General features: G+C 44.0%; 2 protein-coding genes across 2 annotated transcripts; both read left to right on the forward strand.

Annotated features, from left to right (window-relative positions):
• Positions 1 to 1,297: 1,297 nt before the first annotated feature.
• LOC123126194 (uncharacterized) lies at positions 1,298 to 3,098 on the forward strand. Its single transcript, XM_044546573.1, has 2 exons — positions 1,298 to 2,506; positions 2,842 to 3,098. The coding sequence occupies exons 1-2, from the start codon at positions 1,369 to 1,371 to the stop codon at positions 2,871 to 2,873; spliced, it is 1,170 nt and encodes a 389-aa protein (XP_044402508.1). The 5' UTR covers positions 1,298 to 1,368; the 3' UTR covers positions 2,874 to 3,098.
• A 3,978-nt stretch (positions 3,099 to 7,076) lies between these two features.
• On the forward strand, positions 7,077 to 8,829 carry LOC123126195 (uncharacterized). The gene is made up of 2 exons (XM_044546574.1): positions 7,077 to 8,232; positions 8,520 to 8,829. The coding sequence occupies exons 1-2, from the start codon at positions 7,104 to 7,106 to the stop codon at positions 8,549 to 8,551; spliced, it is 1,161 nt and encodes a 386-aa protein (XP_044402509.1). The 5' UTR covers positions 7,077 to 7,103; the 3' UTR covers positions 8,552 to 8,829.
• Positions 8,830 to 13,610: the final 4,781 nt, after the last annotated feature.

Genomic DNA, 13,610 nt, shown 5'->3' on the forward strand with positions numbered 1-13,610 from the left:
GCTTCAATTAATTCAAAATTGTGTGTATGCATATCTAGTAGTACTAGTATATGATAAGGAACAGAATTGTTGGCACATGGCCGATGCAGCCCTCGACTGGGAGAGCACTTCCGGGCGTGAACGATGTGCTCATAGTACATAGCTGGTTCAAGGAGCTGATCGATTGATCCCCGAAGATGTGCACCGGTGAACGTACACAACTTAGGCTGCCCTGCCTTGATTGATTTCTATGCTGATGCACACGATAGAGGAAGACTGCATACACATGGATTTCTCGCCGGCTAGAAGCGCACAAAGGACACACGCACCCGACGTTCATTGGTTCGCCATAGGTGCAACGCTACAGCGAGAGGAGAGAAGCAAGATGTGATCTGGTGGCATACGCCATCTCTTACCTCAAATCGGCCATCAAGTTTGCTCCGAGGCCCACATCGACCCGTCCACCGCACTATACGCCATGTCGATTGTCGAACATCAAGCTAGCGAACGACGTACAAGACTTACCGTCACTAGAGCAAACTTCTTTTTTAGGAGTAGAGATTGAGGAAGCACATATTTCCAAATTGCTCGCATGCTCTCATTTTGAGTCCAATTGGCTTGAGAGGCAACACAATCCACCTAAGCCTGAACTTAATTATACAACTTGGACCAGGTCTCACACATATTTGTGCATCCATGCTTATTTAGTTGGTCTTGTTTGTTATATAGATCATGATGACCATGCCGTCAATAAATTTTATTGGGTCTATGTGAAACAAATTTGAAACTAGACTACACGCAGACTAAAAATCAACCGATCTTTATAATCTTATGTTACTAATTTATTTTATTGGAGTTATACTCAAATTAATCCCAAAACCCAAAGGTTTTGGAATTAATTTTAGCATATGAGAGGAGGAAACAGATTCCATAATAACCTATGTAGGTTATCTGCCTTTGGAAGTATTTTTTTATTGGATTATCCATGTCCAATTTAATTTACTTGCAAAGTTTCAGTTTTTTAGTGATCATTTGCTCTTTCTTTTGACTTAAGTTGACTTCTGCATTTATTACTTTTTTGAGATAGATTTCTACATTTTCTTTAATATTTTTGAGACATACATTTTCTTTAATTGGAAAAGCAGTTCCAGCCAGGCCATTATTTCTCTAGCCCAATATCTCTCTTCCGAGGCCCACAGACCAACTCCTCTCTCTCTCCATTTTATTATTTTCTTTAAATCTTTTCCAGCTGGGCCATTGCAACGCGTTCTTCTTCTGTACAGATACAGAAACGGCAGCCGCGCGTGATTGCCTCGGGTTGCTATCTCCTCCGTCCCTGACTCCCAGTTCCCATTCCCCTCCCCGAACCCTCACCTCCACCGATCCACCATGCCGCCGCCGCCGCCGCCGGTACTATCGCTGCCCGACGAGCTCATCGAGGAGGTCTTCTTCCGCCTCCCGCCGGACGAGCCCGAGCACCTCGCGCGCGCCTCCCTCGCCTGCAAGCTCTGGCTCGGCCTCCTCACCGGACCTACCTTCCGTCGTCGCTACCGCGACTTCCATGGAGCTCCCCCCATGATGGGCTTCCTTTATTCCTGGCGGCTATTCTCCCGCCAACGGTCGGAGGACCCCCTCGTCCCACAGTTCTTACCCACCACGAAATTTGGCGCGCGCATTCCGGATGACGGCTGGGGGGACTCCAAGTGCGCTGTGTTGGACTGCCGCCATGGTCGCGTTCTCCTTGGGGACTATGATGAACACATGCCGCTCCTTGTTTGGGACCCCATGACAGGCTGCCGGACTAAGCTGGAATCACCCCAAAGATACAATATGCCCTCGACCACTGAGCTCGGTGGAGCCGCCGTGCTCTGTGCCGTGACAGGATGTGACCACCGCGCGTGCCATCAGGGCCCCTTCCGGGTTGTCTTCTTCGGCATGAGCACGCATGATGGTGATCATTGTACTATACACGTGTCGGTGTCCTCCCCGGAGACGGGTGAGTGGAGCGAGCCGTGCCCTGGTCTTGATCTTGGCATTGATTCATTCATGGTGCCAGTGCCCCCGGTCGTCATCCAAGACGCACTTTACTTTATCCATAATATTCCTAATCTCAGAGTAGGAATTCTCAAATACGACATGGGCTCTAATTGCTTATCGCAGATTGATGCGCCACGGGCATGGGCTGTCAGTGACGACGCCACTATCCTCATGGCTATGAAGGACGATAGTTTGGGTTTTGCACAAGTGAATAGGTTAACCCTCTACCTATGGTCAAGGAAGATGGGTTTTGATGGACTTGCTTCATGGACAAAGCATAGAGTCATCAATCTCAAGAACCTTCTCCCCATCCAAAATCCTGATAAAAGACTTAGACTGGTTGGATCTGTGGAGGGCAGGGATATTGTTTTCGTGACCACAGAACTTGGTATCTATGAGATTGATCTTAAGTCGCTACAGTGGAAGAAGCTATGGAAGAGAGAAAAATTCCTTAGATTGATTCCGTACATGAGTTTCCACAATCCACACGGTATATCTCTATGTCCTTCCTTTTGTGATTTGGGACAACTCATAAGTAATACTACCTCCATCCCACAATGTAAGACATTTTTGCAAGCTAAAACAACTTGCAAAAACTTCTTATATCATGGAAGGAGGGAGTAATATATTGGTTAGCCAAACAAACAAAATAATTGAATGGTTAATTAGAAAGAAAGTTATATTTGATGTTTCATTTTGTGATAATATATCTGCTTGGCCAAACTTTTACTGCTATGTACAATCGAATGTTATACCTTGTTGGCAATTTTATATAGTGTTGTGTCTTCTCCTTTTGGAATCACACTGACAAATCTACATTTGCAGAAATGGCGATCCCTTGCGATGCGGCTCATTAACAATGTACGATTGAATATGACTAAGGCAGTCATCAATAGGAAAGATGACCACCAGTTGGAGGCGACATGGTCTTGTGATGAATATGAAGTATCTGGCCGCTTATTGGTGCAATGGTGCTTGTTTTCTCATAGGTTTGGTAGCTTTCGTCAGTACCCTTAATAAATTTTCCATGTTAGTGGCATGCGTTGTGAATTGATGGATTGTCCTTGTACTCAGCACCAGCAATGTGCCCTGTTGTTTATTTGTTTGGAAATATTTTCATGATCCCTTTTGTTTTAAACTACAGTTTGCCCTCCCAAGCTTTGATCCAATGACTAAATTCATCTCACAAAAGTGGGAAAACTCATGAGCAGATGATGAGGGCATGTCCAGAGCTAGTGGTTTCTGTCTCTGAAGGGATCATGTGATGATACTTTCTGCATGTTAGCTTGCTGATGTCTCGTAATTAATAATCTTATGGATTTAATGACAACCGACTAACACATCCGCAAGCTTGGGAGTTGGGGCCATGGTGGCGCCTCGCCGGAGCCTTTCACCATCGTTTGGTGGGATTGATAGGGCGCAGCCGCCACAGGCCACGGGGGGAGAAACTGAATTGGGGGAATACGTAGGGAGAGATATATGGTTTTCGGTTTTTTTACACCAGTTTATGAGCTAAGGGGTAAGATGGTCAATTTCAAAAAGAACTGACAAGATTTGTCTGCTGTTACACGGTCAAAGCCCAGTCAACTGACGGTAGTGGCATACATGCACACGGTGCAAAATTTCGGTGGCATATTTAGGAGAAGGAAATTTTGAGTGGCATATGAGAGTATATATGGACAAATTTTCACTGGCATATATGGAATTCACCCAATCTTTTTTGCCTGTAAATATTCCCTTGGAATATTTTCTCTTCCTATTATTAACTACATATGTCAGTTGGATTTCTCAAATAGCTAAGCAGCCACAGGTGGTGCCGGGTCAGATGGTTTCGTTCCTGACTGTTTTGAGACATCCCATGTGACGTGGTGGTATTTCACCTGGACAGTTTATGCTCTAGAATGTACAACTACTTGTACTTTAGTTCTGGACTTCTGGCTGTGTAACATCTATGGCACATATCGTCTCGCTGTGGCCACTGCTATGCAGTTCAGAATACAGGAAAATGATATATAGTCTGAAGTTATTTCAAAATCCAGGGCGATTGTAATTTTTGTTGTATGTTCAGGTATCATCTTACTAGTGAACTCTAACTACATTCTAGTTTCAAAATTTTCTAAACAAAATCACTCATGTACGAAGCTACTATTTTCTTTCTTGGCCCAAGAGATGATGATGCTTCTGCATGCTGCTGTCTACATGGCAGGTGTTATTTTCCTTGTTTAGTGCTGCAGGGAGAAGAGGGGAACGTGAGGAATAAACGCCCCAGCCAGGCTCTCGCACTCGGCAGCCTGCAGGAACAGACACATGTGAACTCCCGAGCGAGCCCAGATTCAACACAGTGCCATAGCGCTGAAGCAACCAACAGTCAACCCCATGGATCAAACATTCGTGAAATCTTTAACAATAACTTAGCACCATCCTTGCCAGTCTTTTATCACCACTTACAGTCTGTAGGTACAACACAAACATAACTAGTGTGTTTATAAGACATAAAAATAGAATATCAGGGACGGGAGCACTTTCGGAATATCAGAACAGTCATTTATACATACCACAGCCAGCACACTCTCATCAAAAAACATCTTGGATATAAAAAACCAAAAATTTCATACAAGAAGGAACGATGGAGAAGAACAATCCCGATCTTACAATTATGGGCAAATAAAGAATTGTTATCAGTGCCCTTCATTGCATGAACAACACAAAACAAGGATCATAAATAGTTACCTCAAGATTTGGTGTCTTCCCTGTTTGGACATAGTAACAAATCGGTACGATCACTACTGAAATTCGGTTGTTTGCCGAGTGCCGGGAGTAATCGGCAAAGGCCAAAAAGACTCACAAAGGGTACGGCAAGTGTTGCACTCAGCAAACTCCCTTTTGGCACGTGCTTCGTCAAGTCCTTTCCGTTAGGTACTCGGCAAACTAGCGGTACTTAGCAAAATAAAATAGCTTGACGAGCAGCCAACGGAATCAACGCTTGCCATGTGGCCAGCAAGGTTTGCGAGTGCCTCAGTTTGATACTCAGCAAAGGACCCACCGGAGGGCACCATGTATCCACAAGGTTTTTCTGAGTACCCTTGAGCAGACACTCGGCAAAGAGCCCTCATTTTTCCCATGTTCCCTAAGGAAGATACTCAGCAAAGGCGGGCCCACGCGAGGGCTCCACAAGTTCATTGGTTTTCCAGGTTCCCCGAGACGACTTTCGGCAAACAGCCCTCGACAGAGGGGCTACCTGGCTAGCTGACACGCCAGGACGTGCTACGCATCCGGCTCTACCAAGTCCCCAGGGAGACACTCAACAAAGAATCCCAGAAGGTACGAGATCAAACCACGTGTACCCTTTGCCAAGTGTAACACTCGAGAAACATATGGTCAACACTTGTTTAGTTTAGTTTTGCAATTAGCCATGTAATAACTCATATATAGCAATTCATATATCATGACATCCCACATAGCACAAGCACTGAAACATTATATACAAACCTTTCCTCGACATATATCACAAAGTCTCAAGCACAAATTCACAAGCACACAAACACAAGCATGAGTACATAAGGTCCACAAGCCCAAATTTCTCAATATAACCTGAAGCCTATGTATTTCCAAACGTTGAAGACTGGTGTCGCACCATCTTTAGGCATCATTCGATTTCATTTGATCCAACTGTAAGCATGAGATAGTAAGATAACTAATGAGGACAAAAATGAAGATTGAAAAGTTCAAAGAGAACTCACAAAGATGAAGCCAGGAGCATGCAGAGGAGGAAGGGTTGGCATCTCTGGCGGAGCTGTGCCATGCAGAGCATAAAGATTCTGGCTCGTCTACGGTTGTTGAGCCAACATCGCCTGCATTTGCATACGATTCGCATCCTGCTCTCCCTTTGTTAATCATGATGTTAATAAACAGAGAATAACTCCGGGGGGGATAAAGAAACAAAACTGCACGTACAAGTACATCTTGAATAATCCATGCATAGGGCACCCAACAATAAACATCCCATAAGAGCATCTCCAACAGCTGGCCTAAAATAGGGCATCAAAAAGTGATTTTTTTAATTTTTAGACAAAGAAATTTTTTATTTTCCAACAGCTGCCCAAAAATAGGGCACCAAAACATCAAAACTAAACAAGATCATTGCAAATTCGATCCAAACATGCTAGCATTCGAAGTTTTAAACATGCAAACTTAAACATAGTTCGGGTACGATCATGCAAACACACATAGTTCAAGTACAAAATGCAAACTTAGAATACCAATAACTACAGACAACTAATAGTGAGGAAGATCACTCCAGTCAATGTTGGAATGCACCACACCATGAACATTGTACACATATGTACATATACTCACCCCTATGAACGTGTGTATGTGTGCATATCATCTTGAGATTGATGAAATCACCATACGCGCCTCCGTAGACGACGAGAATATCTCCTCCACTGAACGAATATCATCAGGAAGTCTAAATAAATCCAGAAAAATGTGATTATCAGTGTCAACTCTAGTACAATTTAAACCCTGATGGGCTATTTTCACCACAAAGAGCCTTGACATCTGAGCTTGGCTCATTTTGCTATTAAGATCATAGTTTGATGGACCTGATTATGTTACCACAACCCTGCATTTTCTAGGACTAGTTTTTTTTTGGGGGGAATGCATTTTCTACTTGTTTACTCTCTTTTTTAGAAGCTCTTTGAGAAAAGTGGTATGCTACTCCTGTCATGACAGAGCACTAATTGTTGTTAATTGATTGGCTTCAACGCAGCAGCAGTTAATTGCCTCCTCGTGCGCGCACATGCTGAGCACAAGAAAGAAAAAGCTTGAAATATATACCTACCACCCCAACCATGCACACACCACACCATGACCATAGTGGAGTTTCCTGCCTCTTTCCAAAGCACACCGCGTGCATCTCTCACTTTGCTTTAATTAACTATTATTCCCTTAACACCGCGTATCTCTCTCGCTTTGCTTAACGGACACATGTATCCACTGGAGTACATCATATATATCCACACAGAGTCTCTCTGCAGCTAGCCTCCATCTCCGTCCACTTTGACTTGACCCTCCACCGATCCACCATGCCTCAAACACTGCCGGACGACCTCCTTGAGGAGGTCTTCCTCCGCCTCCCGCCGGGCGAGCCCGAGCACCTCCTGCGCGCTTCCCTCGCCAGCAAGCTCTGGCTCAGCCTCCTCGCCAGCGCTCGCTTCCGTGGCCGCTACGGCGACCGCCACGGAGCTCCACCCATGCTCGGCTTCCTCTACTCCTGGCCTGAGTACGCCGGTCCGGAGGACGAAGAACACAAGCCGCACTTCGTCTCGACCACGAAGTTCGCCCCACGTGTCCCCGACGACGAGTGGAGCGATCTGGCCTACGCTGCGTGGGACTGCCGCCATGGCCTCGTCCTCCTCGGGGATAGGTGCAGGTCGCCCATGGGGTTCGTCGTCTGGGACCCCATGACGGGCTGCAGGTGGGAGCTCGACGTGCCGACGGGATACATGTCCACTAAACAACGGGGGGCCGCTGCCGTGCTCTGTTCTATGGCTGGCTGCGACCACCGCGTGTGCCATGAGGGGTGCTTCCGGGTCGTCTTCATCAGCCTGGACCCGAAAAATGGTGTTGGTGTTGCACGCGCGGGCATCTTCTCCATGGAGAAGGGTGGGGTGAGCAAGCCGTGCTCTCCTCTTCATCTTGACGATGGAGCAACCATCGACCAAATGCCATCTGTCCTCGTCCAAGACGCACTTCACTTCATGGTTCGGCAACCTCAACCTTATGTAGCACGAGCAATTCTCAAGTACGACTTGGGCTTTGATAGCTTATCGCTGATTCATGTGCCGCCGGAGTTGACTACGACTGTTGGTAGCACCATCCTCATGGCGATGGAGGATGGAAGTTTGGGGATTGCTGGGATTACACACGAGGATAAGTTTATCCTCCACCTCTGGTCCAAGCAGATGGGTTCTGACGGAGTTGAGGCATGGACTCACCGTAGAGCTGTAGATCTCAAGGAATTCCTCCCCATTCAAAATACCAAGAAAAGAGTTATTAGACTGATTGGATCTATGGAGGGCAGTGATATCATTTTCGTTACCACAGATCTTGGCATCTACGAGATTAATCTCAAGTCATTACGGTGGAAGAAGCTATTGAAGAGAGAAAGGTTCCGTGCCTTGATTCCGTATGTGAGTTTCTGCAATCCACAAGGTATATGTCCTTTCTTTTGGGTTTTTGGAAACATTTCTTGTATAAATAACAATACATTAATCATGGCAACAAAATGTCATGTTTAATTAGATCAAAAGTTATATATATTTGATGTTTCACTTAGTATAAACATAGATCTTGAAGTTTGGAATATGCGTATGCATGTGCCCGAACAAACTTTGAGTGATATGTAACACACAAATGTTACGCCTCCCTAATTGGCAATATTATATAACATCACTTCATCTCCTTTCTTGAATCACACACTAACAAATCTATATTTGCAGAAAGGGTGAGCACAAGCGATGCGGCTCATTGATGACAGAGAGTAGTTGAATATGCTTAATGGCACGAGGCCACTAACATAATTTCGAGGTGGTGGGGTCTTGTGATGAGTTATGCACTATTTAGTTGCTGGTATGTGCAATGGTGTATGTTTTCTCACCTCGTTGGTGGTTTTCATGAGTGACCTTGTTAATTTCCTCGTGTTAGTGGAATGTGTAAGTGGGTGAATGAATTGTCTTCGTAATGAACAGCTAATTTTTGTAGCATTAACTCTGATGTTTAATTTACTGGAAAATGCATTTGTAGACAATATCTTAGTGTTCCCATATTCTAATAAAATTGTACTACAATTTACACTCCCAGTTTTGATCAAATCTCTAAATTCATCTCCCAAAAGGTACATAGCTCATTTCATTATGTGTTGCATCTTTTTTGCCTGCAGAATATGGTGCCCATGTAGACATAGATGCCCCATGTAGTATGATGAACATATTCATATGTTCAATCATAGAGTGTAAGGCTATAGTGATCACTGCAACTGTCTTGGTTTATCATACTTTCCAAATGTTCACAGATTTTACTTAATTCTTGGACAAGCTCTTTTTTTGTTCAAAGGGTCAACACACATTTCTCTAAACTTCAGTGCCTCTATATATGAAAGAGGTGTGGCTTTTTTCTAGATGCTTGGTAACTAATTAACTTTGTTCATCATTCATTGTTAAAACAAATTGCCTCTTCTTATCTTGGTGTTTGTGATGTGGAAATTTGTTTCTTTACATCTGGATATATATTTATATCTTATTATTTTACTACACAGTCCTAGATAATTGCTTGTTTTGTTGGTTGAGTATGTTGAGGAGGAGGATGCCATTCTAGTCAACAAGAAATATGGTCACCCGGAGGCAACTTGAGTCCTGTAATTAACCTTGTCATCGGCAGGTCACTACTAGGAAAAGCCTACTAGTGGCGCACCAGTTTTTCCTACTAATGGCGCACTACTGGTGCGCCACTAGTACCACGCCACTAGTATTTTTTACTAATGGCGCACTGGCGCACCACTGATGCGCCATTAGTATCTGGTATACTAATGGCGCACCAGGCAGTGCGCCATTAGTATAGGCCACGGTGCGCCATTAGTATGCCTCCCAGGGGGCCATATTTACCCATGTGCTTTGCCATACTAATGGCGCACTGCGGAGTGATGCGCCATTAGTATCCTTTGGCATACTAATGGCGCACGTTGGGGTGATGCGCCATTAGTATGTATATTAGGGATTTTTTTCTTTTCTGATATTTGCACAGATTACAAAATATATTATTGGACAGAATATAAACAGCACCACACAGCAACAGCAGATTCATCGAATACAATAGAAGATTAGTCTCCGAATACAATTCATCATATTAGTCTCCGAATTCAAAAGACCGAACAAAGATAGAGCATTACAAGTCTCGAGACCGCGAGTAGCGAGTTTGTCGAAAGTAATACTAATCCTAACAAGTCCTACTAATCATCATCATACAACTTCTACTCGTTATTAATAACAAGTCATACGATCATCATCCTGATAGTCATCGAACCAACCCTACTTAATTGTTCTTAGCACATGATCATCAGTATTAGGCAGGACCTAAATACCCTATTTAAGGTAAAATAGCATAAAACAATATAGACCCTGACTCTCCATTATGGAGAATGGAGATCATCCTGTCTCCAATTCTTGCGCGGCGCTTCCTTTTGCTTCCAAGAACCTCCTTATGACTGTCCATACATTTTTTCCATTCTCTGATTAGCATGTCTCCACTTCTTCTAGAAATCCGGTATGGACAGTTGAGATTCGTAGGATGACCTGGATATAAGTTCAAAACACGAAGGCTGCCATTCTGATACATCAAATGAGGCACACAATCCTCTGGGATTCTCTGTTGAAAAACATAGTAATAACTTCATAGTTAGCAATGATGTACTAGTTTTAGAAGTATGCAAAAGATGCACGGATGTCGTAATAGTAAAAAATCTTACCAGGGTATCTCCATGGTAGTTACCGTAGTTCAACACGTGCACTAGTGGCACGTATTGACCATAATGTTGAGGAGTTTGATTGTAGATATTGTAATTCTCAAGATCAGTACAAAATCCGACCAGATGATTTTTCTCCTGATAAGTTAACTCGGAGCCATCGGTGTAGTGGGTTTTGTCTACCATGTTCCGCACATTTTTTGAACAATCAAAATAAGCTGTCAATGGAAATAAGTTATCAACTATTTTGAAATAAACAATATAAATTAGTTAATAATTAACTATGTTTGAGAAACTCACATAGCGGTAGAACTGGAGGCGTATCAACAAGGACCCAAATGTCCATATTGTCTTGGTCGATGTCAGGATCACCAAGATCCATGGTGACAAGCATACCCTCATCAAAACCATACATCTTGCAAAATGCTTCCCAATTTTTGCAACCAAAGTGGGTTACGCTCTCAGCATTATACAGATTTACTTCAAAATCCACATCATGATGTGTCCTTAGGTGAATTTTCTTCGTTTCAAAATTTTCATGATCTTCAAAATCCATCCTCTCCAAGACATAGCGTCTTGCATGGCATGGGATAAACTATACTCGAATTGTAAAAGATGAAATTACACGTTGAAATAGTTGAAGTCATGCTTAATTATGAAAAAAAACACTTGTCATCGTTGCGTACCGTTTCAACTTCGAAGGTCTCCTCGAGCTTAATGCTGAAGCGTCGATCATCGTCCAGGTGAGTCCTGTCGCACAGACCTCGACCGTCGTGGCACCAGTCGCACTCCCCCGGGAGACTTTCGTCGTCCGATGACGACATTTCCTATGTTCATAATTCAAAACTACATCATCTCTGTTGGGTCCAATAAGATAATCCACAGTGTGGTGAAAACACGCCCTTCGAACTGGTTTGAGCAATTGGTGAATGGAGATGGTCTAAGATTTTCAGTAGTAAGAAGTGAAGTGGTAATTTTGAGAGCAAATGGTTAGGATGAGTGGTTCCTCTTTCCTGTTCAGCTTTACAATAGAATATTGTTAGTCATGCACACTTGTGCATTTTTAGCCAGGCCCAGTGGAGTTGGCCTAAAAACATTTCTTCTTTAAGCCTGCTACATCCATCTCAAGTATTTATGGTCAAGGGTTAGCAGGGCCATCCAAATAGAATATGTGGTATGGGGTTTTTTAGTAGGTCATCCTACCAGATTAGGGTTTATCGATGACGAGCAACTGACATTAGTAATAACTATGAGTAGATATCACACTTCTATATGTATAACACAAGAGGCAGTTGATCCTACTTAATTAAGTACTAAGATACCCCGGCCCATGCATTAGTCGCAAGTGCCCCATATGTCCTATTTTTAGCAAAGTCATGCTAAAATTCACGGAAAATTTCAGCATGACCTTTGCTGAAAATAGGACATATGAAGTACCCGAATTTGCCGGAACGGAAGTTAATCGATATTTCGGCAAACTCAAGGGCCTCTCGGGGTACAGCAGCAGCATCACAAGTTGACAAAATTCCCAAGTAGTACATTTCTGCAAGTAGAAACACAAGCACCACTCATGGGCTAGTAGTAAAGCATTGATGTATATAGCAGCAGTAGTAAATTAGATTGTACCACTCATGGTACATTTCTGCAAGTAGAAACACAAGCACCACTCAGAGCAATGGAGAGGAAAATCTGACAATAACTTAACTGCAACCAAAGAAAGACCAAGCAAACTATTGCAAGTACAGTACACTAACTACTTCACTAAACACAATTGCCTAGCAGCCTTCTAAGTTGATGGATGTAGACTGATCTGCTAGCCGCTTCACACGAGGAAAACCTGGATATGCCAACATCATTCAACCCTGAACCACAAAGGCGACCAAGCAGTTCAGTCAGAATGTAACATAGTTATCCTTTTCTCATGCCAACTATCGTGCAATTTATCAAATTCTAATGTTCCTAGCGATGACTATTACTAAGCTTTTGATGAGCACACGCAGTTAATTGTGCAGCAAAACTCCATGAAGTGTCCCAAACCGATGACACGGTCGTAGGGTGCGGCTTTAAATCAGGCCGGTTAATGGCCACGAACAGGGCTGTGACCGGCCGACCTGATTGCAAAGAGGATGTCCACTTGTAAAATCACCAAGGTACACTGCTGATGTGTGCAGAGTATTCAGGTGTTGAGGAAGGGCTTGCAAGATCCTTCCAATCTCTTGTATATGTAGTAAAATTTTCCTGACGGTTATTGAATTCGGATCAATCTGGTTGTTACTCTATCATCTTTGATCAACTATTAGCCGCAGTTTGAATCGGAAAGTCATGTGCACCCGTTAAAGTGATTTAGAAGTTACATGGTAGGACCGCTAATCGGAACTCATTTGGTGAATCTGTTGTTGGACTGCTGCTGCCGAGGCTAGAGAAAATCCACCACTATAGCAGGCTACATGTAGTTGTCGATTGAAAATCCAATGGATCATCCACTCTGCTATGTTGAGCCATTGCATACCAAAAAGGGACTGGTGGGTGCCAGTCGACTGAATTCCCAATTTGGGTCCGTCGCTGTTCTTCATCATGGGTTACTATCACAGTTAAATCTTCGTGTAAATTACATCAAATTTAAAATCAGCACAACTACAAAACCTACACATTGACAACTACCAGTGAATCACATTGTAAATTCAATGAACTTGCAGTTGAAGAAACCATCAAAAAGCAAGATTCATACTGGAAAAGAAAACGATCAGAGATGGGGGACAGGGGAGAGGGAGGGCGGACGCCGGCAGCCGGAGGGGCGGGAAGGGGATGAGCATACCTGCGCTGGACGCAGGTGGGTAGGGCTGGAGCTCGCCCCGGTTCTGCTCGATGATGGAGTTCGTCCGATCCTGCAGAGAGAAGGGGAGGTGGAGGAGTCCGTCAAACAGAGCCATAAAGAGATGTGGGGCGGCGGGAATGGAGGGGAGGAGGGAGGTCGAGGTGGACGCCGGCGGGTCAGGAGGGATTTACCTGGCCGCCTCTCGATTTGGCGCGTGGAAGACGAGGTGGGGCGGCGGGTAGACGCGGGGGCGGCGGC

Source organism: Triticum aestivum, chromosome 5D, assembly GCF_018294505.1.
Source record: "Triticum aestivum cultivar Chinese Spring chromosome 5D, IWGSC CS RefSeq v2.1, whole genome shotgun sequence".
In the NCBI taxonomy this organism is placed as follows: Eukaryota; Viridiplantae; Streptophyta; class Magnoliopsida; order Poales; family Poaceae; genus Triticum; species Triticum aestivum.

What these genes read in the sequence shown, in the direction of transcription:
- LOC123126194 (XM_044546573.1), top strand. Translation starts at nt 1,369, where the DNA reads ATGCCGCCGCCGCCGCCGCCGGTACTATCGCTGCCCGACGAGCTCATC. An exon ending in GAGTTTCCACAATCCACACG is followed by an intron (nt 2,507 to 2,841) that starts GTATATCTCTAT and finishes CTACATTTGCAG; the next exon opens with AAATGGCGATCCCTTGCGAT.
- LOC123126195 (XM_044546574.1), top strand. Translation starts at nt 7,104, where the DNA reads ATGCCTCAAACACTGCCGGACGACCTCCTTGAGGAGGTCTTCCTCCGC. An exon ending in GAGTTTCTGCAATCCACAAG is followed by an intron (nt 8,233 to 8,519) that starts GTATATGTCCTT and finishes CTATATTTGCAG; the next exon opens with AAAGGGTGAGCACAAGCGAT.